Here is a 27,516-nt window from a genome sequence, read left to right on the forward strand (position 1 = left end):
GAGCCATTCTAGCAACTTATTGAACCCAAGGAGGGCGTCATGGGAACCCCAATTTATAGACAGTTGGTCAAAAGATCAATGACAATGACAACCTGGGACTTGTGACTGACATCTAAATGGGGGCAATCTGGGGGAACTGAGCCATTAACTTGTGGGAGATATTGCTAACTCCAGGTAGATAGTGTCAAAACTGAACTGAATTGTGAACACCCAGCTGGTGTCAGAGAAGTGCGTGGTGTAGAAGGAAAAAATGACACATTTGGGGCCAGAAGTATTGTGAGTACGGTAGTGAGGAAAGGCATAGTTCCGACACAAGGCCCTATTCCAGAAGGTCACTGTGTAGAGTAAAGAGTTAATACAATTAAAGTGCCAAACCTGTCCCTGGCTGTTGGCCAGTATAATATGAAATAGACTGATAGTAAAGGATATTGAAAAGATGTTTCCAAAATGAGTTCAACAATAAGCCAAACAATGACCTTGTTACAAGGCAGGAATATCTTTATGGAAATACAGAGAGGCGCCGTTTTACCTACACACATGCTTGTGCAGGGTGTTCCCGGACACTCTCCAGTCCGGGGGTGTGTCTGGCACGGAAGCTGTGCACAGCGCCTAACAGTGCAAAGAGAACCCGCATTGTAAATGCCACAGAGGGAGCCCTGGTGGAGGAGCACTCTACCTCTTATCAGAGATGCTCCGCTCTTCCAGCTATAAAAAGGGGCTGACGAACATGACCTTGCCCCACAGGAGAGACAAGGAAGCTCCATAAACTAAAGCTCTGCACAGAGGGAAAGTCTGCCCCTTTCTAGCAGCTCAGGGGGAAACGGCAGGCTCTGAACCCCTGGAGTCCTTCAGAGACCTTTCCTCAGCAACTCAGGGGTCTCAGCTGCCTCGGAAAATGTACTTCCTTCAGGGGGAACGTGCTTGCCAGGGAGCCCTGCTCTTCTGAGAAAGGCCACGTGGCCTCTGTCCCCACCACCCGCTGGCTTCCTGTTTCTCTCCCACGGAAGCACAAAGAAATGGCCCACAAGGCACCTCTCTCGGTGAAGGGGAAGCTGTGACCTCCGACATTACTCTTACTCTTCCTGCTCCTTGGTTTCCATGACTCCGAATGGGAAGAGCACACCAGTTCCTTCCCTGCCTTCACGGCAGGTTGGTGTGGTCCAAAGGGGAAGGGCATTCTGTACAGGCCAACCCCGTGTAATGACCCGTCATTGTTATAGCCATGCTATAGTCTGTAAGACCCACCTTTTCCTTGGCTTCCTTCTTATTTCCCCTTTAGTTTAGAAGAAACATGTATTGAGCTGGGTCTGTATTTTGCATCAGAGCTGGCTGCAAAGTCATGGCCAAGACCCCAGTAGGAGTCCTGGGGCTCCAAGTCCTCTTGGGGACCCTTTCCCCAGAGTCTTGATTTTGCCCACATTGGACCTGCTTCTCTGCCAGCCCCAGGGGTGGTCTCTCTGCAGCGCTCCCTGGTGGCTGAGACCCTATGGCACCTAGTTGAAGTCACCTTCAGGATATTCCCAGAATCCAACCCCATCTCAGCACCTGCCCCACAGCTGTCACAGTCCAAGCCACCACCACCTCTCACCTAGATTCCTGCAGGAACTTCCTAACTGGCCTCCCTGCCTCCTCCCTGGCCGCTTCAGCCTGTTCTCAATGCCACAGCCAGAGAGGCCTTTGAAAACAACAAGCAAAGCACACTACTAATCTGCTCAAGCTCTTCCCATGGACCCCCATCTCAGAGCACAGTAAAAGCTGCACACCTTGCAGCTGCCTACGAAGCCTTCCCTGTGGTTCTCAACTTCAGCTGTACATTGGAATCACCTGAGAACTATAAACAATATGGATACTGAGCGTCAACCTCTGGAAACTCTTTATCTAATTGGTCTGGGTGTAGCCCAGCATCAGGATTATTTTAAAGCTCTGGATGAGTCCAATGTGCAGCCAAGATTGAGAACCATTGCCTTACTTGACCTGTTTCCTATTGCCCCTCTAACCTCATCTCCAACTGCTGCCCTCTTGCTTGCTCTGTTCCAGCCACATGAGCTTCCTTCCTCTTCTTCAAACATGCCAAACACATTTCTACCTCAGGACCTTCGCACTTGCTGGTCTCTCTGCCTAGAAAGCTTTACCCCCAGGCGCTCACATAATTTGCTTCCTCATCTCTAGGTCTTTGTTCAAATGTCACCTTCTTGGTGAGGCCTTCTCTGACCACTTCATTAAAAATTCAACCCCTTCTCCTATTTCAGGCGGTCTCTGTTTCTTTCCCACTTTGTTTCTCCATAGCATTTGCTGCCCCCTAACATTCAACAGAGGAGACTTCTTTGTTTCCTTCATTATCTGTCTTCCCCCAGCCAGAATGCAAGCGCCAAGAGGGCCAGGGGTCCTGTCTGTTTTGTTCACTGCTCTATCCCTATGCCTAGACTCTGCGGGCACACAGTAAGTGCTCAGTAAGTACCCGTTAAGTGGACATGTACTCTTCTCTTCCCTTGTAGTCCTCAGCTGCTTTCTTTTTCATCTCTAGAGCCCAGCCAGATTCTCCCTGGGCCAGGAAAAAAAACATATTTAATTATACAGCACACTGCAGGTGCTCAATTAGTGTCCATAAACTGAACTCTCCTCCCCAAAGAACACTGCCTCCAAACCCAGCAGTACGATCTTTCCTGAAAACTCCAGGTATAAGCTTACTGTGGTTTGCAGCTTTAAGACAATTTTTAAAATAAGGAGAAGAGGGGAAAAGAAGGTGTGTGTGGGGGGAGCTCACAAAAGTTAATGAGATTTTCTCGGCTGTGGTACGTGCTCACATTTTTAATAATTAGGGGGAATAAAAAATCTAACTGAACCTTAAAGGAACATCTTCTGTGACAAAGAGAGAAGTCAAGACAGACTTCTCTGTTGGGTGTAATGACTCGTTAGCTCTGGAAGATGGATGCACTTTAAAAAACTAATTTACAGAAAAAAATATAATTGTTCATACAAATGCAACTAATTGGGTTAAAATGACTTATTAACAGCAATGCTAGATGATTCTAGTGCCCTTAAGGAGTAAATTAGGTTATTAATCCTCAAAATCTTGAATGGACGAAAGCACTTCCCCTTGTTTAGCAGATGGAGAAACTGAGGCTGAAGAAGGTGAAGGGAGAGAATGACTTGCCCAATGCGGGCCAAGGAGACAGGCCCCAGCTAAAGCAGGAAAGGGACCCAGGAGTCCAAATGCCCAGTCCTGCCTCCGTCCCTGGCACTGTGGTGACCCCCACCTCCCCTCCCCCCGGGCAGGTCAACAAGAGCCCAGCCACTGGCTCTGCTCACCCACTGGGTCTGAGGTCAGGCAGGGGCCGGTCGAGGGGCAGGCGGTCACTGAGATAGGCGTTGTAGCCGTAGTACTGGAACTGCTTCAGGGCCATGCGCCGGCCTTCAGGGCTGAGCTCCTGGCCCCAGTGTGCAAACAGGGAGGAGTCTGTGAAGGGCTCAGCCTCGGCCTCCTCAGGCTTGGCAGGAGCCTCTGGAGAAAGAAGGGATAAGGAGACAGTGGGTCAGAGTGCACCCCTGCATATGCCATGACAACCCCTTTCTCGTCTTCACCATTGCTTTGGGTAAAACAATCTTTGCCCCATCTTCAGGGGCAGGGAGAAAGAAGACTGGAATCTTCATGCTTCCTCAAACTCGTTTATCCATCTATCCATCCATTCCTCCACCCAATAAGCACTAGGCCCAAGGGATATAGAAATATACCCACCAGTGTCTTCTGAGAAACCGAGAGATGTGACCTGATGCCCCACGGCTTCCAGTCAGAAACCCCTCCTTTCTCAGTCTGCTTTCCTGCCAGAATGCTGCCCCCGACCCCACAAGGGGTATCTGTTTTTCTTTTCCCAAATTGTCCCCCCACTCCCTGCCAGTCCTGAGCCTGGCCCACACCCAGGTCCCCTAGCTGGGGGTCTGCTCCCTTACCCAGTTCTTCCAGCCCGTGTCCTCCTCCACTGTCTGGCCCTGCTGTGAGTCGCCTGGCCCCACCACATGACGTTCATCTGGCTGCCAGGACCCCCAACCAGACTGCCTCCCGCTGCTTCCAGACTCTGCCCACCAGAAAAGGGAATCGGTGTCAAAGGGGACGGCCAGTCCAGCCCCAGAGCCCCCACACTCGGGGCACTGCTCATTGGGCCCCTGGTAGACTTTGCGGTGGGCGGGGGGCAGCCCCCACCACAGGTCAAGAAGAGCTCATGGCTTCCCTGGAACTCTCCAAGAAAATAAGAGCAGAGTCTTGGGATTAACACAGCCACGGTGCCAAACAAATCCCTGCCCCACTAGTCACTGGTTGCGTGACCACAAGCAAACACTCAATTTCTTTACCCTGCAATTTCCCCATCTGTAATGTGGAAATAATAATACTCCTTCCCCTCCCCTGAGATATGTGAGGACTACATAAAACAATGTATATAAAGCACTTAGACCAGCATATGTCTCAAAATAAGTGCATAAAACATGGCAATCGGGTTGCTATAGTAAGGGAAACTGGGCAGGTCATTTGAATCTCTCCTTTATTGCGGTAACAGGCAGGTCTTGCCAGGACTTAGACCGATGGGTCAGGACTTTGGAATTTGTTCCCAGGGACAGGTAGTCAGGGCAAACCATTCAAAGTCAGAAATCAGAGAAACTGGAGAGATGCCAAGTCCACTAGATGATGCCTTCTGTGCTTATAGGTATGATATACGTAAGATAGAGCCAGGAAACCAGAAAGAAGCAAGTTAGGAACAGGAGAGACAGGTTTGGGGCACTTGCCAATATCCCCTAAGGTGTCCACATAGAGCCAGTAGGTGCGTGACACACCTATGCCAGGTAACTTCAAGGTACAGGCTGGAGACAGGCAGGGGTCTAGGGTGTTAGTGTCTTCAAGGTTGGGTATACCATCTTGGTTACCAACTAGCCTTAAAGATATAGAGGGAAACTCAGATACATTGAACAGATTAGGATACATGAAAGAGAAAAAAGCAGATCAAGAGTGCATTCTATCACAAAACAAGCGTTGTTAGTAGTGTGGTGGCTGCTCAAAGCTCCATCCCAGAACTTGGGGCACCTCTGTGCTCCCCAACTAGATGCATTTTAAAGGAAGTACAGGGCTGGCATGATCCTGGAGATCCTTTTTATCTTGAAAAAGGTGCATACCTCATTCATCTGGAATGGAGGTAATAGAAACCTGAACCAGTGAGCCAACGGACTCATGCAATATTGAAGAGAAGTGGTGCTTTACTGATCTCACACACCTAAATGGATATTACCAAGTAAAATGGGATCAGCTAATGAAAAATTGTAATTCCAAATTAAGCCTGTGTTGCCTTATATTGCATTATGACCATATTAAAGTCCTGAGCTCTACCACATGCTTCTACCTTTTCACTCAGCATGGGTGCAGATGACAGTGAACTTGGAAGCACTGCGTCGGGAACGGTGAGTTAAGGGTGTCAGAGCAGGAAGGAGGTGCTCTCTGTTGCGCTCCTGCCCAGAGCCCAGCATGGTCCTGGCTGCTGTCCATGCCTCAGGTTACCCCTGTCATGCTTGTGAGTGGGGACTCTGTGAGGGTAGGATGACATCTCTCTTGTTCCCTGAGGTGTCCTGGCTCCCAACACAGTATACTTCTCTTCCAAGAGACTCCATACATCATTTTAAAATAAATTAGTTAATATGTACCCCATAGTGGTCAGTTATTAGACAATGTTAAATGACTAATCCAAGGTCACCCAGGTATTGGGGGCATCAAAGAAAGGCCTGGCTTCCTCCAAATCCCACATTCTCTTCCTCTACAATGTGAGGGGCAAACTATGGTCCATGGGCCAAATCTGGCCCCTCACCTATTATGTAAAGAAGGATTTATTGGAACACAGTCTCAGAGCAAGAAGGGCAGAGTTGAGCAGGTACAACAGAGACCATCTGGCCCTTTAAGTGTGCTGTCCCCTGCTCTACCCCTTACATTCGATGTCTCTTAAGTACAGATGACTTGCCTCTGCTAACTCCATCTGTTTTCTTTCCTTCCCAAAGGACTGGGTAAGAGCAGCAGCCATAGAGGCAGAATCCCAGAGTTTATACTCCAGCTCTACCATTTCCCAGTTTAGTCTAGCTCATCCTACACCTCAGTTTCCCCATCTATAATAATAGTAGTCCTTTCTTCACAGAACATGGCCCCACAGCCCCACCTGGGTGTGGTCCCACCAGTACCTCCTGAGTGTAGATGGGGGAGACGGCCCTGCCTGGAGGTCCTGACTCTGGAAGATGCTGCTGCCATCCAGCACCCAGTGAAGGGTCTCTGCATCCAAAGACAAGAGGCCTACCTTGAACCCATCCCAGGCTGATTCCCTTCTCTCTCCAGTAAGAAATCAGACCTACTTGGTCATCAGCAAAGAACGACCACCTTTAACATGTTGAGGTGGTAAAGATGTCTCAGGGAAGTGCTAGGCTGGGTCCTCTGCAGGGGCCTAGTGGTGATGGGCCAGACCCATGGATGGTGCTCTCTTCCCAGGAGCAGACGCTGGCTGTGGCCCTGTTCTAGGGTTCAGATCTATATGGGCATGCCTGACTGAATGAGGGGCGACTCCAGAGAAGCATATATCCAGCGGGCTGAGGGTTACCCAAGGGAGAGCTCATTCAGGGCAGACATTGATCAGAGCACAATGAACTCAGCTGGTAGCTGAGCTAGAGCATTTGGAGGGTTTCTCAGTATAGAAGGAAGCCGTTATCCCAGCCCATTCTGAACCACCCGGGAGCTGGGCTGGGTCCTAGGGAGGAACAGGCTGAGAGGGAAAACTGAATGGCCATTTCACCAGACGGCACCTGTGTAACACAGAGGCAGAAGGCATCCCTCCACCTTCCCTGACTCACCAGGAGCCAAATGGTGTGGGCAGGAGGGGAGCCCCCAGCAGGGCTGAGGAGACCCACAGGCTGAGGGAGACACTACCATTGTTCCCTGTTCCCTCTCTGTGAAGGACCCTCTGATTGCTGTCTGTCTCCCTTGGCATAAAAGACAGTCTCTACTAATGCCCACAAGGCCCTGGGTGATGGGAACCCCACAGCCCCCAGAGCTCATCTCCTACCACAGCCCCCTTGGTGGATCTCACTTGAGTGCCTTTGGTGCTTCCCACTTCCCTCTACCCCCTCGTGGCTGACGCCCCCCACTTCATTACTCAAAATCACTTGCTTCCCTGACCAGTGTGGCTCAGTGGGCTGGGCACTGTCCCACAAATCAAAGGGCCACTGGTTTAATTCCCAGTCAGGGTATATGCCTAGGTTGTGGGTTTGGTCCCTGGTCCATGTGCATTCAAGAGGCAACCAATTGATGTTTCTCTCTCATGTCAATGTTTCTCTCCCTCTCTTCCTCCCTCCTAAAATCTTTCACTAAAAAAGTCACTTGCCGGTCCTGGCTAGGTAGCTCAGTTGGCTAGAGTGTTGTCCCAACATGCCAAGGTTGTGGGTTTGATCCCCGGTCAGGGCATATACAAGAATCAACCAATAAATACATAAGTAAACAAAAACAAAACAAAACAAAACAAATTGATGTTTCTCTCTCCCTCTCACTCTTCCTCTCTAAAATGAACTTTTTTAAAAAGTCACTTGCTCTGCAAGGCCCTTCTTAAACAGTTAATCTCCTCAGATAGTTCCACAGAATGTGATCACTGGTAGAAGACCTCCACCCCTCATTGTGCATGACCTGTTTTCCAGAAGGTTCTGCCAGTGCTCACATGGGGCACTGGGGAAATGCCACAAGATGGTCTCAGAGAGGTGTCCACCGTGCCTGACACGCAGCACACTCAGGAGAGCTGAGAATCACAGCTACAGGCCCTGACGGCCTCCACACTAATCCATGGAGACAGGAGGGAAGTGGGGCAGGAAGGCAGCATGCAAAGCTTTGAGCAATTAATGCAACAAAAGCCGTAGCTCCGAGCAGTGTCCACAGGCTCACCAGCCAGGCATGAGAAGCACATCTGGAGACCCCGCCAAAGCTTTCCAGGCTCCCGAAGCCACTGCTGTAGAAAGCAGAAAGGACACCTGCACCGGGGGGCTGCTTTGGTGAGCAACCCAAATAGGGGCTCACCCAGCTGCTTTTGCTCCAGGGTCTTGGTGTTGCTGAGGCTGCACAATGGAGCAGAAGGGAAACAGGTTTTGGAGTAAAACAGATATTGTAAGGCTGCCTAGCTCTGTCCACTTCTGACTGCCTGTCCTCTCCAGGACCACGCTTCTGGAGAACTCCATCTTTTGAAGCTGACCCATTTGCCAGCTCCTGTCATGCACTTTAGTGGCAACTTGGAGGTGTTGGTGGCTTTGGAGGAGCTGCAGGAGAGTCAAAAGCCCAGAGCTCTCCCTAACCAAGAAGCCAGCATCCAACTCTGCTCCTTGGATGTTGGGATAAATCCTAACATGTAATAGAAGGGGTGACATCGCACGGTTGCTGCTGGAGGTCAAAGTGGTTTGGGTGTCCCACCTTGGGGTTGGGCAGGGGAGCCAGGGGCGCAGGCACAGCCAACTGTGGCACAGCTCACGTCCCTGAGTCCCCCCCAGGCTGCTGCCCAAGCTGGACCATATGCTGATCGGAAGTGGCAGCTCTGCTTCCAGTCCCTCAGTTTGGGTACCTTCAGGAAAGAGGTGGAGCCTTCTAGTTTCTTGTGGGTTTACTAAGTGTGCTGTGTGCTTCTCTTTCAGGGACAGGAGACAGCTCAGAAGGCTTCAGGGATGGTTAGAAGGAGGACTATCTTCTGCCCTGCAGCCAGTCTTACAGCCACTGCTATTTCTGTTTCTGCCCTCAGGCCACGCTCACAGCTAAAGCTTTGGGTGCCTGACAACAGGATCCAGAACCCAGGGATGGGGAGGCAGGGAGGAAGAGGGACAGGCAGGTCTGTGTGTGCAGACACTGGGGCCATGTGTCTCAAGTTCATCCGAGGAACAGGCACAGGTGGTCTCGTGTCCCCAACACCAGTGTTGTGGGGCCCCCTTCTCTCCTCACTCCTGGGTGTGCTATGCACTCTCTCTGGACACGTCCTGCAGCCGCTTCAGGCCTCCATTTCCTTCCCTTGGGAAATGGGAACAGACGTCAGGCTGCAACGAGGAATGGCAGTGCTGTCAGCTCTGGGGGGATGAGGGCTAAGCTTTAAATGATGAAGTGAGCACTGCTGAATGTCCCTGATAAAACTCCATAAAGGACGTTTCCTTTTCTTGCGTTCGTTTTATTTTAAAAACAAAACAAACCACAACAACAGTTTTATTCCGGTGTAATTTACATACCACAAAATTTACCTTTTTCAAATGTACACTTCAATTGATTTTTACAAAACTTTCTTTCGCTCTTGAGGTGCCTTGTTGCATGTTTTATTTTGAGTTAAAAAGGAAGGGGCTAATAGAATGCTCAGAAATGTACATTCCTCTTGTCACTTTCAGTAAACTCCTGCCTGCTGGCTACCTGCTAACGTGAAGTCACCATTATCTCCACTAAACAGGCTGATGCTTGTGCCTCCCTTGATCCAGGAGCTCAGGCTGCATTTGTAGAGCATCAGAGCTCATTCGTTGGAGTCTGGCTGACGAGGCAGGACGCACATACCCACACAGGGAGGGATTTCACACCTGAACTGCAGGCCAGCCTGGCTGCCTCCAGTCAGCCCCCCGCTTCTGCTGTGTGTCTTCCCTTCCTCCTCTTGCAACACCCAACCCAGGGGCAAAGCCCTGCCATTGTGCCTGGTGCCAGCCAGAGCGAGGCACTGACAGCAGGCTGGCCTGGGAAGCAGGAGGCCTCAGCCAACCCTCCCCTCCAACCCTGGCAAACCCCCTACTCCCTGGGCCTCCATTTCTCTTTTGTAAGATGGAGCCAGTGTTTGGATTTTGTTGGGGAGAAAAAGTAGGATTTTAGCATGTCATTGTGGTGCTTTTCTTATATCCAGCAAAGCGAGACATTATGACTCCATTTGTAGTTGGGCTCCCAAAGGAAAAGTTTCATATTTTTACCCCTCGCCCCCCCATTTGATGTGCTAAGAGTCTTAATAATAAGGAAGCAAATACTCTGTGGTGTTGGGGGTCTCCCCATTCCCTACTTCTGGAGGTGCATTAGAACATGAGCTGAAGGTCTTTTGCCAGCAGCCCCCACAATTATACTTTCTCTTCCAGGGATCCTCAGAAGTGTTAAGAGAGAGAAGTGGAATCTGATGGGAAAGGGCCTGGAGCTAACTGGAAGGGAGAAGCCCTGCCAGTCTCCCATCTGACACCATTAAAACCCCCTGAACACTGACTTTATTCATCATGGCAAAGGCGATTCCGGGAGAGCTCCCTCTGGCACCTGGAGAGGGTTGTCCTGTCATGCCCTGTCACAAGGCAAGGCTAGGGCCCACAATGCAAAGGCAGGCCACCACAGGGGCTCTGTTCTGGCATCAACTCTGTCCTTGACAGCTCTGTGTGACCTTCAGTGAGCTCCTGAACCTCTCTGAATCTCAGCCTAGTCATCTGTTTGATCTGCTCAATGGAAACAAGAATATTTACTTCCATCTCATTGCAAAGAGTGAGGGGGTGGATTCCAGTAAAGCTCTCAGCAAACTATCACACTTGTGATAAATGGATTAGTTTCTTGTTCCTGCTCTGATAAATAACCACACATTTACTGGCTTCAGACAATATGAATCTATTCTCTTGTAGTTTTGGAGTTCAGGAGTCTGACAGGGTCTCTGTGATTAATCAAGGTGCTGGTAGGGCTGTGTTCTTTTCTGGATGTTCCAGAGGACAATCCACTTCCTTGGATTCCAGAACCCTTGAATCCTCTTTTCCAGCTTTTGGGGGGCACCTGCATTCCATGGTCAATGTCAAAACAGTGAGCTGAGTCCTTTCCATGTGGCACCACTCTGACCTCTTCTGATACCCTCTTCCACTTTTAAAGATCCTGTGATAACTCTGGATCGACTTAATAAACCAGGACAATCTCCTTATTATAATCTTCTGATTGTTAGCTGATTAACAACCTTAATTCCCCATTGTCATATAAGATAACATAGTCCTAGGTTCCAGAGATAAAGATGTGCACATCTTTAGGGGGCCGTTATTCTGCCTGCCCCAGTGAAACTTCCATCATTGTGGGTTTTGCCATCCATAAAGAGGAGATTCTGATACTTGGCCCTCAGGGCTGTAGTGAGGCAAAGGAACGAGAAAGTTCTGGTTTGTTGAGAGCCAAGCACACCCCTGCATGGCTCTCCACACAGCTTCACTGTCACCCCTGACATTGCACTGAGACTGAACAGGCAGTTACACCCATACAAACAGGACAGGGCTGCCAGCCAGGTTCTCCAAACATGCAGGTGCACGTGAAGCCAGCAGGTGGCCATGAGCAGTTGAGGGGGCTCATACTTGACCTTGAGGCCACATTGAACCTACCTCCCTCATATGCCAAGCTAATAAACAACAAAGGAGAGCCTCAGATGGTGCTAGGCAGACACTGTGGCAGTCACACTCCTACCTCTGTTTCTTCCCCACTAGATCTGATTGAACTGTTGTCCCACTTTCCAACTGGCTCCTGACCTCTGTCCCTGCCTTCTGCTGCTGTGCTTTGGACTGGGGCCAGCATTTGGCTACCCCAAACTCTGCTTTCAAACCCCTCTAAACTGCAGTTCTAATGTTTTGGGAAGGCTCCCATCTATGAGTCTGATGAAAACTGTGACCACTCCCCAGAAAAATGTACATTGGCACATGCACAGAACAATCTGCTTCCAAATTCACAAAAGCCATGAGCGGCAGTATGATTTAGAACAGGGGCTGGCACACCTTTTCCTGTAAAGGACCAGTAGTGAATAGTTTTGGCTTTGCTGGTCACGTGGTCTCAGTTACAACTACTCATTTCTGCCTTTGTATTGAGAAAGTAGCCATAGACAATACAGTAGTCCTTTCTTATTTCTGGGAGCTATGTTGCAAGACCCCCAGTGGATGCCTGAAGCCCCAGATAGTAGCAAACCCTATATATACTATGTTTTATGTATGCACACACACACCCTTATATTTTAATTTATTAGGCACAGTAAGAGATTAACAACAATAACTAATAAAATAGAATACATAAACACCACACTGTAGTAAAAGTTGTGTGAATGGCTCTGGGGCCACTGTTGAGTAAAATGAGGATGATCTGAACACAAGCACTACGATACCATGACAATGGGTCTGAAAATGCAGGCGGCTGGTGCCTACGGCGTGGATAACACTGGACAAAAGGATAGAGTCACATCCTGGGTGGGAGAGAGCTGCAGGAAATAAGATTTCATCACTATCTAGAATGGTGTGCAATTTAAAACTTATGAATTGCTCATTGCTGAAAACTTTCATTTAATATTTTCAGACCTCGGTTGACCATGGGTAACTAAAACTATGGGAAGTGAAACCAGGGATGGGGGAGACCGCTGTCCGTGGGTGAGTGGGTGTGGCTTCATTCCTAGAAAACTCTCTCGACAGACAGCAGGCAGCAGGTCAGATCCGGCTTGCGGATGTCGGTTTGCCAACCCCTGGCATAGTGGCAGCACAAGCTGAGGGTCGCAGCGGCTGCTCTGTGGAGGATGGCCATCCCTGCCTCAGGTGGCAGTAGTGAGGAACAAAGGAGTGAATCTGTGTCGAGCTCCCAGAGCAGTGCCTGACACCTAGTTAGGCCTGAGAGTGTCAGCGAGGACCTGCCCACCGGCCATGGGCCTCTGCCTGCAGGACGCTGGCTTGGATACACCTCTTTGCCCTGTTCCACTGAGGACCCACTCTGAGCCCCTGGGACTGGCCTCATAAGACACAACCTTAGCCTACCTAGCTTGGAACAGGGGAGTCTGAATTTAGCCCCAGCTGGGAAGAACAAAAGGCAGTTATGATTGTTAAGCCCCAGCCAGGTGTTCAAGTCACTGAGAATAAAACCCCAGGTGAAGCCAAGGACAGAAGAATCAGGCCCCACACCCTGGTTGGAGCTGGCAAGGGTTAGGGCAGGCAGCCCCAGCCAGGGGGGCTAGGATTCAGGAAGGGTGGCAAGTCCTGGCAAGGAACAGAGAATATGTCTGGGATCTAGGGCAAAGCACAGCCATTTGCATCTGGGCTAACAGGGCAAGCAAGGAAAAGGAATTCTCCTGACCCTGGGAGCCAACTCCGTACACTGTATGACAGCTTCTCATGGCCAAATCGCACACCCACCCCTGTGCTGTGCTGGGCTGCCCTGCCCTCCCCTGCCTGCACAGGGTGGGCTCTGCGCGTGGGTATGGCTCAGGGCTGAGACTGAGGGGCAGGTAGGGGCAGCCAGAGCTCAGTGTGCACACGCACTCATGGAAATGGACTTGGGTTGGGAATTACACAGAATGAAAACCACTATTAAAAGTCCAAGTTTTTATGCTCCAAGCCAACCAATATAAAGAACATGTGAAAAACTCATTTTAGAGAGTGACAAATGTCCGTATCTTAGGAATCGGGATTTATAGGTGCCATTATGTGCTACTTTAAAACAGCCCTTTAAACCTACAATTCTGCCTAGGAGATATAATGAAGTCTGAAGCACATACCATCATTTTTCTTCCCTGAGAGGTGACAGCGTGGAGCTGAGCACCTGGACTTCTAAATATACACCTCACTGTTCACACATAAAACACAATGTTTCTACACATCAATTTCTTGGAGTGAACTAGCTGGCCAACACTGTTGATGTTAAAATGGCACACTTCTCCTGGCACAGGGGCTCAGATGGGAACAGCTGGGCTCAGCTGGGAGAAAGAAAAGAGGCCCTTTGCTGTAGGACAGCCTGTGGCCAGGCCAACTTCAGATGCCCGCCTGCAGAAGCCTGCGCCTCCCAGGCGCTGGGACGGGCTGCACTGCACAAGAGCCCTTGCCTCAGGAAACCTGCAGCCTGACGTTAGCTGGGAAGAGCGTGCATACCTTTCCTGTGTGATGCTACTCTACCCTTTTCTCTCCAGTGTCTCGGGAAAGCATGCTGGTTTCCAATGTCTTTCTTCTGGTCTTAAAGGAGTAGCCAAGAGCTGTATTTCAGTAGTTCCCAGATGTTGGCAGGCATCAGATGGAACCAGTGGGGTTGTAAATCCACAGACCATCGCTGGACTCCACCCCTGAGTTCTGATTTCGCAAGTCTGGAGCGTGGCCTGAAAATGTGCATTTCTAACAGATTCCCAAGGAGTGCAGAGACTGCTGCTTGGGCCCCTCTCTGAGAACCCAGTTGAAGAGGTGACTGGGAACCACAGGCTCAGCTAGGCCCTGCTCTGCAACTCATTCACTCCCGAGGCCTTGGGCAAGTCCCTCCCTCTCTTCAGGCCTACGTTTTCTTACCGGTAAATGAAAGGGAGGGAATGAGAGAATGTTTCCCATCCTAAAATGCCATTATTCTAAAGTGGTTCAGATTACAGATTCTGGCTCACACGGGAACTGGTGGCTTCACTTGAAAACAGAATGCTCAGTGGAATCCTTGTACCTCCTGTTCAACTCTTCATTGTATAAATAAATGGATGCAGGTCCAGAGAGGTTAAGTGACTTGCAGATGTAACACAGCTAGGTAACAGCTGATTCCTGGACTAGGAGATGAGACAAAGCCCCCGAATGCCTTCAATCCCTGCTCAGGGCTCCCTCCACCACCCAGGAGGTACCTGCACAGTGGCTCTAAGAAAAAGCATCTGTTCAACCACCCAGTATTTGCAGCACCTCCGAGGCAGCCAAACCCCAGAGGCTGAGCCCTGGGCAAACTGGCAAATCTTCCCTCAGTGACCCTCACCCTGTGCTGGTACCTGGGTCTGATCTACAGAAGCACCTGCAACCTATATGTCAGGCTGACAGGAAGGTAAGAGGTGCTCTGCAGGTGTGCAGGGAAAGGATGTTAATCACAAGATCCCACGACTGTTAACCCAGGCTCCCGGAGGACAGCAGAGCTCCATGTTTCTCAGTTTCCTCCAGCTGTGTCCTCACACACGGGTGTACACGCTCACACACACACAGTCACAGAGGGCCACAGCAGCCAAAAGGCTTGTCCTGAAAACAGATGCCTCTAGTCCCAGGTGGCTGCTCACTGCATGTAGAAGACCATTAAAAAGATTACATTTCAAAGATGAGAGGGAACACCTGTAAAGACAAACCTGCCTGAAGAAATACTATGGGGCCCCACTCTGGCTAAATAGCCACATCTGAATCTTTATCACAGGTGGCAAACACAAGGCCTGTGGGCCGAATCCGGCCCTCCACCTTGTTTTATCCAGCCCAGCACCTTGTTTTACCCAGCGGCAGTGCTGAGCTCTCGCTTAACTGTTAAAGAGTAGTTACATTTATACAGTCCTAAAATTACATTCAGTCCTTTGAAGGCAACCTCGAGGTTGATGTGGCCCCCAGTGAAAATTACACTTGAGGCACCCCTCAAGTGTAATTTGCAATGAAGAAGGATACACAGGAGCCAGGGCACTGGTGGATCTGCTCATAGGGGCCTGGAGGCCCCAGCTGCAGGGGGGCCCCCAGGACTGAGCCTGCCACCACTCCCAGCTGCTGTTGGCTCACGGGACATCTTTTCATTACTGTCCCCAGTCATCCATCTCCCAGCCCTGGCATCCATGGCTCTATTTTGGTGAAAAGAAGTAGATTTGTCCTTTGAAAAAAGTTAACAAAGAGACCCTTCCAACCTCAGACCCCTGCAGGACCAGAAAAAGCTTTGAATCCACGTCAAAGAAGCCATCAAAAGAAATAGGCCATTTTCAAATAAAATCCATTTCTTGAGCACGATGCTAAAAATATTTATCACATAAAAGATGTGAAAACCTTTATGATGTCTCAACACTGTATTATGAATGCAGATGTGTCCAGCAGAATGTGTGCAAAAAAAAAAAAGAGGGAAGAAAAGAGAAAACGTCATGCCTATAATTTTGAAAGGGGGAAAACTTAGTCCTTTCCATCTGGTAAATTCTTACTTTATCAACCCAGCTGCACTGCACAGGTACCTGAGGCAGAAGGGAGGAGGTGGGCCCAGTGCTCAGCCAGACAAAATAAGCAAAGTTTCAGACAAAGAAACTCTCCGTGCCCAGGACACAATGAGTAAGTGGTCCCATGCTTATCTGTGTCTGTCAGCTGTGGGCTTTGCAAAGCATCCACACTTACATCTTGTACACAAAGTCAGACAATGTCACTGTATTGGGTCTCAGGATTATCCACAGGATCTGAACTTCCTTCACAGACCTCCAGATCCATGAGTGTTTGCTCTACAAAATGAATTTTCAAAGTTCATGATGAAGCCTGTTCCTATGCCCGGAAAGGATCACAAGGAGCGAGATGGCCTCCCTGGAGGACCTGAGTCTCCCGGGTTCAGATCTGAGGATAACACCTCTGTTCAGAGACCCTGTGATGCTGAGGTCCCACCTCTAAGCCATGGGTGACCAGAGAGGAAGCCTGGATGCATAGCCACTCATGGGGTCCTGAGCATGTTCTTCTCTTCAGGCAGATGCACCCAGTTCTAATGCCCTAACCTGTGGGCAGTGGCTCAGAGAGAAGCTCCCTGGTGGGCCCCAGCACACTGAAAAAGATACACTGGCTTGCCCCACCTTTCCTGGGTACCCACAGAGGGGCGAACATTAAAATCCACTCATATGAAGTTATAAGTGAAAGTTAATTCACTTATTCAAAGAATATGCATCAAGATGCAGTTGGGCAGAGAGGTAGCCTAGCCCGGCAGACCTGGTGCAAGTCACTTAATCTCTCTGTGCCTCAGTTTCCTAACATGGAAAATTGGGGGGGGATTGGGGTAAATTATGATTATAATACTGCTTCCGTGTGCAGTCACTGGGGATCGAAGGAGTTAACAAAGCCTTCTCACATTCTGTGTTATATTATCCCTGGCGATTATTACTATTGTTATGGGTCAGGAATTGTGTTGATTGTTGGGACAGAATTATGAGCAAAAATAGTCGAGTGTTATTGAGGTGGCTGCTCATCATTGCTTTTCTGTCTTCCACACCAGTGTCTGGTACACAGAAAAACAGGCTCCCCAACCCTCCCTAAGAAGAAGAGGACCCAGAGCTTACTGGTACCCTGGGGTGAGCTGCCTAGGGATGCCCAAGGAAGGTCTTCCTCTGCTCCCTGTTCCTCATCCCCTTCCTGCCAAGGGCAGGGGAGGAAGGGGAGTCAGGGAAGCCACATGGGTGTGGGGAAGCCCAGTGCCACCATTTGAGGGCCTCGGCATCCATACTGGTCCTCCCTGGGCTGCAGAGTCGGGCAGGGAGTGGAGACTTTTCTGCCAAGCTGATCTGTCATGCTGTGCAGCCCAGGGCAAGGAAACAGGACTCCCACCCCATGGGGCTGTCACTCTGCAGGGACTCACCACTGATCCCTCATGGCTTGGGCACTAATCCTCCAGACTATCCTCCGCTCCAGAGGCTCATGGTACCATGGCAATCACAGAAGCTGAGACAACTTGGAGCATGAGGCTGGGAGGCACTGTTCAGGCAGGGTCCCGAGAGTACCTCCAGGAACCAGAGAGACCTGGAGGTAAAAAGCCTTTCTGGTGTTGGGAGTAATCAAGGCCACACCCTTCCCCCATATCACTTGCCTTGTATAAGACATACCATGATTAGCTCACTGGACCATGGATTTGGGCAAAGCTGGCCTCCTGTTAACCTCCATGCCTCTTGCCAGGTGCCAGTAGGAGGAATGTTATTGTTGAACATTTGTAGGGCTCTGGACTCCCTTGAGGGAGGGGCTCACCCGCCTCCCGCAGTCTTGCCTTCCTGAGCCCTCCTGTGCATCGCTCACCATCACACTGCTCAGCACAGCGGGTTGGCAGGTGCCCAGATGCAGGTGTGAGGTACAGTCAGAGCCTGAAAGAACAGCAGGGACCATCCATTCAGACCAGCTCTTGGCTCCTTTTGATCACAACCCACAGTAAGAACCATATTTCACATCAGGCCTGTCTAGCACACACACGCACGCATACACAAGGGAAACCACGATTTGCTTTGTGTGACTAACTGTGGTATACTGTATTTTATGCTACAATGCTCTGCTAAGGAGGAAGGCTGGTCCTGACCTGGAATACTGATTCCAGGACCCGTTAGGGGGTCGTAACCCACATCGGAAAAGCACTGATCTAGATCAATGGATTACAACTTTTCAAAAATCAATGTCCACTTTTCACAAATGTTAAAACTCTCTACCCTCCTTTCATATTACTTGAAATTTGGAAATAAATAAGAAATTAAATGTCACAACTGAAAACAAATAAAAACAATGGTCATTCAGAATAAGCTTTTTTAAAGTATGCACACCACTTAACCCTACTGGCTCAAGATTTTCATATGAACCTTCATATCCGGGAAAAAAGATGTCCCACTGAAAATAACTTACCCACAACAGTGGTATTCAAGAGCTTCTGTGGAGCCCCCTGGGGGAAGATAGACCCTAAGTGGAGGGTGGGGGAGGTCTGAGGTTTATGTTTCCCTTTTTACCTGTCGGCCTCTAATTTAATGTGTTTACATATTAGATTTTGCATAGGAAACTCTTTAAAGAGAGCATTAATGGCTAAAGAGGATGTTTTGAACCTCAAAACCTAGTGAGTTAGTGAGTTAGTTCATGTGTCTCATTTGTCAGGGGAGAGAATGAGGCCACATTAATCCTTCCATCGGAAAGGTTCAGGGACTTGCTAAAGATGACACAGAGGCAAGGTTGGGGCAGAAGCAAGAGGGACACAGGATAGGAGGTGAGACCTGGGCATAGAATTCCCAGGGTCGTCAAGCTTTCAAAAAGGTCTAGCAATAAGGAAACAGACAGATCGATGAAGGAACCCCATTCCTTGGTTTTGGTTAGATTTCTAGAAGACTTGGGGTAAAAAAATGCCTTATCTACTGGGAGTCAGAAGCCCTATGTAACAGCTACGCATGTCTTTGATGAATAAAATGTGGGAAATAAATGGATCATCTCTGAATAGGGGCAGTATTTTTAAAAGACAAGCATCTTCCTGACCCAGGGTCCAGGAGGCAGGAAGCCATTGATGGGGAGAAGACAGGCATCCCTGCTGGCCACGTACCCTAGGCCCACAGTGGGAGGGAGGGCAGGAGGGCTCTGCTGGCTCTTCCACTGACACGCAGAAGCAGATGCAGGGTATCAAGCTCATGGTTCTATAGCACTCACTATAGGAGGTGCTATTGTTCTAGGTCAGGTGACCTTGATAGTTAGAACCCCCCAAAAACTGACTGGTTCCAGCTGTAGCTGCAGCCCTCTGCTCTGTCCAAGAGGCTTTCCTTACCCACAGCCAGACAGGAGAGGCAAGACAACAGACTCTTCTCTGGACTCCCAGCAAGATCCTCCAGTCAAAGCAGAGGCTGCTGTGGCAAGGTTTGATGATCAGATAAAGGCATTTGAAGGGAACCAGCACATGTCCTGGAGGGAGCACAGTTCCCAGCCATAAATGCCTCCAAGAGTTGGAGTCAGCCTAGGAGACACCCCTCCCCAACCCGCGCGCGCACACACACACACACACACACTCATGTATGGGCAGGGCACAGACAGATACCATCCCCTAGGGCGGAGCTACCATATTTTTCAGACCATAAGACCACCCAGGTTTTAGAGGAGGAAAATAGGAAAAAAATTTGAAGCAAAAAATGTGGTAAGATATTTAATAACATAAATAACATAATATTTCACCAATGTAAATGTAAACAGAAGTCAGCAGCAGCATTAATAACCATTATTCCTCCCAAGTTTGGAGGGTGGGGAATGTGTCTTATAGTACAAAAAATATGGTAACCCTGACTTCCCAACCTTGACTGCACAGTAAAACCTGCTGGGGAACAAGACAGGGACAGAACCTACAGATGCCCAAGCCCTACCAAATCAAACTCTCTGGAGGTGGGCTCAGGCATCTTGTTTTGTTTTGTTTCATTTTTAATTCTTTTATCTCCCCAGGTGATTCCGATATGCAGCCAAGATTTAGAGCCATGTGTCTGGGGAGAGGTCTCCAAACTTCAGAGTGTACACAGAAGCCACCTGGAATGTCTGGTGAAAACACAGATTCACCCCGAGCTGGGCGATCCTCGGAGATTCTGAAGCAGAACTTCTGGAACAGGGTAATTATTAACATCTCACATCTCAAATAATAAAGCAACCCTGAATCCCCTGAACAAATACTGTAATCCCTTCATATACCATAAATGTTTTATTAGACAAATAGTGTGCCTTCTCTCAGATGGTAATGTTATCATTACCCTCTTTCAAAAAGTCTTTTGGAAGTTTAATAACTGATAACTGCAAGGTCTATTTTCCTCATTTGAACATTTTGATGTCTCATTTTCCTACTTGAGCATCCATAGGCCCCGCCTCCCCAAAGCAAAGGCGAGGGGCTCTCAAATATACTCGGTCATAGAAAAGGAAACCCGCCAAGGGCCCAGGCTGTGGTGGTCCTTGCCCTGGGCTGGGGATCACAATCCTGCTTCCTTTTTGCCTTACAGTTCTCATAAATGACCCAGTCTCGTTTTAAGATTCCGAGTCATTGTTTTATACCACCAAACTCTTCCAGTGTTTCTGACTCAGTGTTCCCTGGAACACACTTTGAGAAACAGGGCAACTGAGGCTGGGCTGCAGGGAGGTTGCTGGGGAATAAAAGCAAGGCAAGATTGGGGGATGGAGGACCTCATGGGCTCTTCATTGAGCCCCAATTACCTGAGTCACATGTAGTCAGGACTCTCAGGACTCTCAGGACTAGGGGCTTTTGCAAACAGGACCCCCTAAAAATCAGTATAAACCTGTCCACTCCAAGAATGCCTGGCTTAATGAGCAGCCATACAGACAGTGTGCAGCAGATTCCACAGGCCCAGTGGGTGACGGAGATAGCTTGTGAACCACTGCAAGAAGGCTACAGAGTGAGGCCAACAGGCTCTCTGCCATCAGCAGCCTCATACCCTGGGATGAGACGAACAGGTAAACAGCTGTATTGTCAATATATCACCATTCCACATTAAGCTGGCTAGGTAGGTGGACAGCCATCCAGACAGATGGCTTCCACCTACCTGGCATCCACAGACAAATGGTCAGACAGCTGCAGCCAGGGTTTGGTAGGAACAGTATGTCGGGCACAACTGCTGCCTCTTGGGATGGGCCAGCAGAACGCAGCACTCTGCATCTCTGTAAATAAGCCAGCTCTGAGGATGTTGTGTTTTGGATCCCAGAGCCAGAAAAAGCAGTCTGAGTTGCTATAAACTAAAAGGAGCCAATCGGCTTTCTTGCTTTTGTGAATGTCTCAGATGGTGCAGGGCTAACGAAGGAAGGCCCCAAACCACAGTCCCAGACCTAGCCTGGGGACTCCCCAACTCGAGCAGATGGAAGGCATCGGGACAGCTCTGAACACCTGCCCCCCATTAAATGTGAAGTCTCACACAGCTAGTGTGCCTCACCGTATCCATCCACAGGCTTCCCCTTCTGCAGTGGCCCAGGCTTTTCCTCTGGAGCCCAGAGAGGCCCTTGGAGGCAGGTGAGGCAGCAGGAGACAGGCGGCACTTCCCCGCCAGCATCCTCAGGCCCTGGTCATGCATACCACTCAGCCATCACTCATACCCACTTCATGTGGGAACACAGACAAATGGTCAAGAACACGATCTCCCAATTTAACTGGCCAGGGTTAGACCCCCGGCTCCTCCACTAACAACCTGTGTGAGTTGGAGCAAGTTCCCGAATCTCTCTCAGCACCTTGGTTTGCTCAGCTGTAGAAAGAGAATGAAAAGAATCCTAAGAGTTGGGAAGAGTACATGAACTATTTAATGAGAAGTGCCTCCAGTGCCTGGGAAACAGTAAGTATCCAATTGATGTCAGCTACGTGGAGTGGGGGCAGCACAGAGTACAGAAAGACCAAGGGTTGAGAAGCCAAATTCCTGAGCACAGGTCCCTGTTCCGTTCTGTATTAGCTGCAGGACCTCGCCCTCCTAACCTTTCTGAGCCTCAGCCTCCTCCTCTCTGAAATGGACACAGTAATGATACTTGCCCTATCTGCTATAAAGGGTCTGCATGTGTGTGTTGAACTCTGTGTTTGTGCAAGTTTTATTATCAGCACATCAAGCATAGTCTCTTCCGGTCCCTCAGCCTGGTAAAGGTGTGTCGTGTCCGCCACCCTTGAGCATAGCTAACGGGCCAACAACACATTGCAAAGGTTACTTTTCCTCCCCCAACAACACTGGAGGGATCTTGTTTTAAAGACAACCAAGGAATTCAAGGGGCCATTCAGTGGTAACCAGCAGGAGTAGGAAGGCATTGTCCCTGAGGGAAGCCTGCCCACCATTACGATTGTGTCTTTTACAGAGTCTGGCACTAATCTCTAAGGTGGGAAAGGGATCAAGCAAAGTCCAGCTGAAGGCCCGTCTTCTGGTCCCTAGAATCCTCATTTACTCCTTCTCTAAACTCTGTCACCACACTGGGTCTGTGTCTGGAGGTTAGCCTCTGACTTGTTCTCAGGTTGGTGCACGAGGGCCACCTGGAGCTCCTCGGGTAGACTGGGAGCTCTCTGAGGGCCAGGCCTGTGCTTTGCTCACCTTGGATTCACAACATCACATGGCCCAAGGCTGGTGTCATAGCCAGCGTCGGTCAGATCTGCTGATGGCTGGGTATGGGCTAGTTGTTTGGGAATGAGTGCAGACTCCCTATGGGCTTTCCAGCTTCCTCTTGCAGCCTTTCCAAGGGGGGCTGGAGGGCTCCGGTGGCTGTCAGAGAAGGGCTTGGACTTCAAGAATGACCTAAGAACCCCCTCTGCCTGTCCCCCCCGAGCTCCGTTGGACAGGTGCACATTCATGGACATCAGTGATTCCCTCCGGTCCTGGAAACAAGGTCCCCAGTCGTGAGCTTCCCAAAAATTCAGTCTCCAAATAGATTTTTGTCCTTTGAAACAACGAAAGTCCCATACTCTTGCTTCCTTGACCACTTCCTGTAATGACCTTCAGAAAATACACTTAAACCAAAAAGCTGTAACCACATCAAACAGAAAGACTGTCCCACTGGTCTGCTTTTGCCTCTCATGTCACCTTTGTCAACTGACAGGGACACATGGAACAGGATGATTTTGAGGCTGTGCCCATGGTATTTTCTTGCCTCGCAGGGCTCAGCCCCTAATTCATGTTTGGCCACATCCGTCACTCTCATTATGTCCCTTAAACTGCTTGGCTCAGGCCAGATCTTCCCTCAGCCCTTGGCCCCAGGATTGAGACCCTGGACACTAAGGTACCTCCACATTTTCTGTCCATGCATGCTCCTATTGCTGGAACAGAGGAAATTAACTCTGACATGCCTCACAATTCTGTCCTGGCCCACTGATGGGAAATTTCGGCTTCTCCAAAGATGGGGAAAATCCTCCTACCCTTCTCCATACAGCTCACTTTCAACCATTAGGGTACAAGGAAGGCACCGTCTTCCATGCAGTTGGCTGGGTAAGTTGGCAGGGTGCTGAAGACCTCACTATTCCTCCCATATAGGCTTGGGAACAGTTATAGGATGGCTATTCACTGGCAAAGTTTTGATCTTTTGATCGTTATATGACCCCCTTCTAGTATATCCCAACTACTTGAGATATTGGCAGATGTAGGGAACTGACTGAAAAACCCCTTAAAATTCCACTAGCTAGGTCCCCTGGCAGATTCCTAGACCCTTTCCTTCCTCCAGAGAGCTTCTTCCTGCCATTGTGAGCCCTATCCTTGGCCTGCAGCAGCATCTCCCCAAGGCCCGTCCCCACTTGAAGACCAGGAAGGACCTGCCAGGACCTGCAGCTGTCATGGAGAGTCCATGTGCACCGCTGGCCTCCAGCCCTCTGGCCCCAGGACACAACTTCCGTGACCCGTGGGATACTTCCCCTTCTATGTCTCCATCCTAAAAATCTTTGCCTGGGGGTTAAATGTCCCTCCAAATGACATCTCGATTCTTCTTCCAGCTGACTCAAGAGCCCCTGCACATCTGCCGTCACTCTTTCATCTGTGTCTTCAGTCCCCACCTTTCCTCTGAGTCATTCTCCTTACACAGTTTACATGCCCAGGCTCCCCCGTCTGATGGAATCTTTCCCTCAGTCCCCTTTACCCTATCATCTCACTGTCCCCCTTCTCTTCAATTGCAGTCTTCTTGTAAAACAAGTCTACATCGACTGCTTCCTTCTCTACCCCCCTCCTGGTTTAGTGGTTCCCTGGGGGCAGACTGTACCCTGAAGGCATGCCTGCATCCACAGAACATGGCACAGGGCTTAGACACAACAGAAGCACAACAGATGTTTGATGAATAATGAATGAATGTGTAAATGAACGAAAGAGCAAGTGAACAACACTGAAATAATTCATACCCCACTTTGGGCTTCGTTTTCTCATCTTTAAAGCAGGGAGGCCTGATCCAGTTCTGACATGGCATTGCTCTGGGTCTTCTCTCTCCATGTCACCTCGACAGGCAGGTGGTAACTGGCTGCTTATCATGGTGCTGGGCACGGGGGTAGCAGCATGAATCCCAGGCAGCTTTTTCTTGCTGTGATTCCCTGGCTCTCTTCCCAACCCCCTTTTCTTTCACTTTGTTGAACACACCAGCTCTGCCATGAAATTTTGGGTTAATAATTAAGATGATGTTTATAACATCCATAGCACAGGGCTTGGTACATGAAAAGAGAAACCTTGTAGAACTGTGTTAAGCAGGAAAAGGAGGCTCAGAGAAGTTCAGTAACTTGTCTGGGGAGATCCAGCAAGAAAATAAGGTTGGCGGGATCCAAAGCCTGAGATACTTTCCTTATGGCTCATCTTGACTCATGGCTCATCAGCCTTTCCAGCTCCTGCTCTGTGCTGGCCCTGACAAATAAAACACTTGGTAGCCAGACTCCCTCTGTCAGCAGCACAGCTGTCTAGGGCTCACAAAGGGCCTAGCAAAGAGTCCCAGAAAGTGAAGGGGGCATTGCCGTGGCCTCAGCAGAAAGCTACTTGCATGGAGCAACTTGTCCTTTAGTTGGGGTTTACTCGTGAGTTAAGTAGGTTTCTTCGGGGTGTGCAGTTAGGAAAGAATGGGTGATCTGTCTCACACTAAGAGCAGCTAATAGCACCTAAATCTGACGGGAGGACAGGTGCTCTGCCATCTGGATGCGAGCCATGTTTCCCGCTGCTCTGCACCGCCTGGTGGAGGCACCAAGAGAGGGATCTGCAGGGCTCAGGGCCAAGGCTCGGAGTCAGACTCTGGCTCTGGGCAGGCACAGGGTGAAAGGGAAAGAGGGGTCATGTGCGAGTGGGGGTGCATCAGGGGCAGTCTTTCCCTCATTTTCTCTCTGGCCTCATGTACTGCTCATGGCTGCCCTTCTATGCCCCCAGTAAATCTAACTGAAGTCCATTTTAGGCAGATCCCCTCCAAGAGAAGAGAGGCAGAGAATACTAAAATATTAACACTAATTTCTGGATTGTTCAGTGGATGATGATGATTATTAGTTCTACAACAAATGACATTTTAAGTGTTTATTGAGCTCCTACTGAATGCACAGAATAGAGCAGACTTATATAAGGTCTGTCCAGAAGGTAGGTACCCAGTCATGTAACATGAAAAATAGAAACATTTATTGAAGAAGATACAAGAAACATTGTACACAGGACAATGACGCCTCTGTTTCCTTCATAACAGGCTCCTGAGAACCTCACACAGCTCTTCCACTCTCCATCGGCTACCCTGTTGCATTTTCCTCAATCTCATTGACATTCTGATATTTCTTCCTTTTCAAGGGTGATTTTAAAGCCCTGGCTGGCGTAGCTCAGTGATTGAGCACGGGATGCGAACCAAAGTGTCGCAGGTTCGATTCCCAGTCAGGGTACAAGCCTGGGTTGCAGGCCATGATCCCCAGCAACCGCACAATGATGTTTCTTTCTCTATCTCCCTCCCTTCCCTCTCTAAAAATAAATAAATAAAATCTTTTTAAAAAATGGTGATTTTAGTTTTGGGAAAAGCCAGAAGTCACAGGGTACCAAATCGAGGCTATAGAGGGACTAAGTCACCAGGGTGATTTGATGTTTTACCAGAAAACTCTGCACGAGACATGATGCATGAGCAGGGGCGTTATTGTGATGAAGCTGCCAATCACCAGTTGCCCATAGCTGTAGTCTTCTGAATCATCCAAATAGTTTCCAAGGAGGAATGTTCAAGCTTAACACAAAATCTGATGCAGATTCCTTGCTGTACTTGCTCAGTCATTTTGAATACAATGTCTACACAGTACAAATACTCACTGAATGGAATCTACCACCCCCACTTACTTAGTACAGTGAAGTTGTCATTTTTGATCTGCAATCAAATGCTCTACCACTGAGCTGTACCCCCACCTCCAAAGTTGCCATTTTTCATGTGTGTGCATGCATTCCAGTCCACTCTCCTTGGCTGCCAGGTTACATCCATGTTGTGTAAACCATTCTTGTTATTTAACAATGGCTGGACTCTTTCCAGACAGACCTCATATACTAAATCTAGGTGGATTAGACTGTGTAAGTAAAATGAATTCAGCTGTGCTATGTTTGTAAAAACACTAATTATGTGCCAGAAAGTGTGCTAAATATCTTCATGGTTATTACATCATTTTATCTTCCAAATAATCCTAAGGGGTAGGAATTACTATACCTTTTTGATAGATGAGGAAACCAAAACTCTGAGAAGTATCTTGGACCAGATGATACAGGAAGTAGGGGGCAGGGTACCAACCACGTCACCTACCTTACCTTACCCAGTTAGGCCCCGCCGCCCCTATTACAACCCCCAACCCCACATGGTACTAAACAAAACACTCTCAACACATCTCTGGGACACAAAGGCCCAGAAAATCTCTGCAACCATGCAGAACATTGTTGAATCAAATTAGAATGAACTTGCCCTGACCAGTGTGGCTCGGTTGGTAGAGTGTCATCCCACAAAGCAAAAGGTTGCAGGTTTAATTCCCAACGAGGGCACAGGCCTAGGTTGTGGGTTTGGTCCACGATTTTTTTCTCAGACTGATGTTTCTCTCTCTCCCTTTCTCCTTCCCTTCCACTCTGTCTAAAAATAAATAAGCAAAATCTTTTTAAAAATTAAATAGAACTCAATAGGGCTACTGTCACTTATTTGCCTATCTCAGTGCACAATACTCAGAGGCAAGAGCTTGGATAAGTGAACGTGCTTTCACAGAGTAATCAAATGAATGCGCTCAGGGCCCAGAATACGCTCTTGCATATAACTTACTTTATAAATACAAACCCAGTCTTATTCAAAGGTTTGAGAGGAAAGATTTGCCTTTCAATGGAAAAATCTGCATTTTAACATAAAGGTGTCTAGTTATTCACCAGAGATGCGAGATCCGATTATGTCGCATATTTAGCATTTAGAAAGCCAGAGGATTCCAGAAGGCTCATTACGGGCCTGAAGGTGGCAGCGTGCACAGACGGCATAGTGAAATATGTGAGCATCATTTTCAGTAACCTGAGTACCATCTCTAAAGGAAGTCTCCAGGGACAGCGGCATTAGTGCTGTTTTTCTGGCAAAGCCAAGGAGTGTCTGTATGTAGGGGGAGAGAGAAGC

The 27,516-nt window shown here is 49.0% G+C and overlaps 1 protein-coding gene across 1 annotated transcript in view; it reads right to left on the bottom strand.

The window, feature by feature from the left end:
• Positions 1-27,516, bottom strand: part of GALNT18 (polypeptide N-acetylgalactosaminyltransferase 18) — a 319,011-nt gene that overhangs the window by 158,180 nt on the left and 133,315 nt on the right. The window contains exon 2 of the mRNA XM_028516504.2: positions 3,310-3,502. Within this exon, the coding sequence (XP_028372305.1) occupies positions 3,310-3,502 (193 nt within the window). The remainder of the gene's footprint in view (positions 1-3,309; positions 3,503-27,516) is intronic.

The sequence above is a fragment of the Phyllostomus discolor genome, chromosome 6, assembly GCF_004126475.2.
Source record: "Phyllostomus discolor isolate MPI-MPIP mPhyDis1 chromosome 6, mPhyDis1.pri.v3, whole genome shotgun sequence".
In the NCBI taxonomy this organism is placed as follows: Eukaryota; Metazoa; Chordata; class Mammalia; order Chiroptera; family Phyllostomidae; genus Phyllostomus; species Phyllostomus discolor.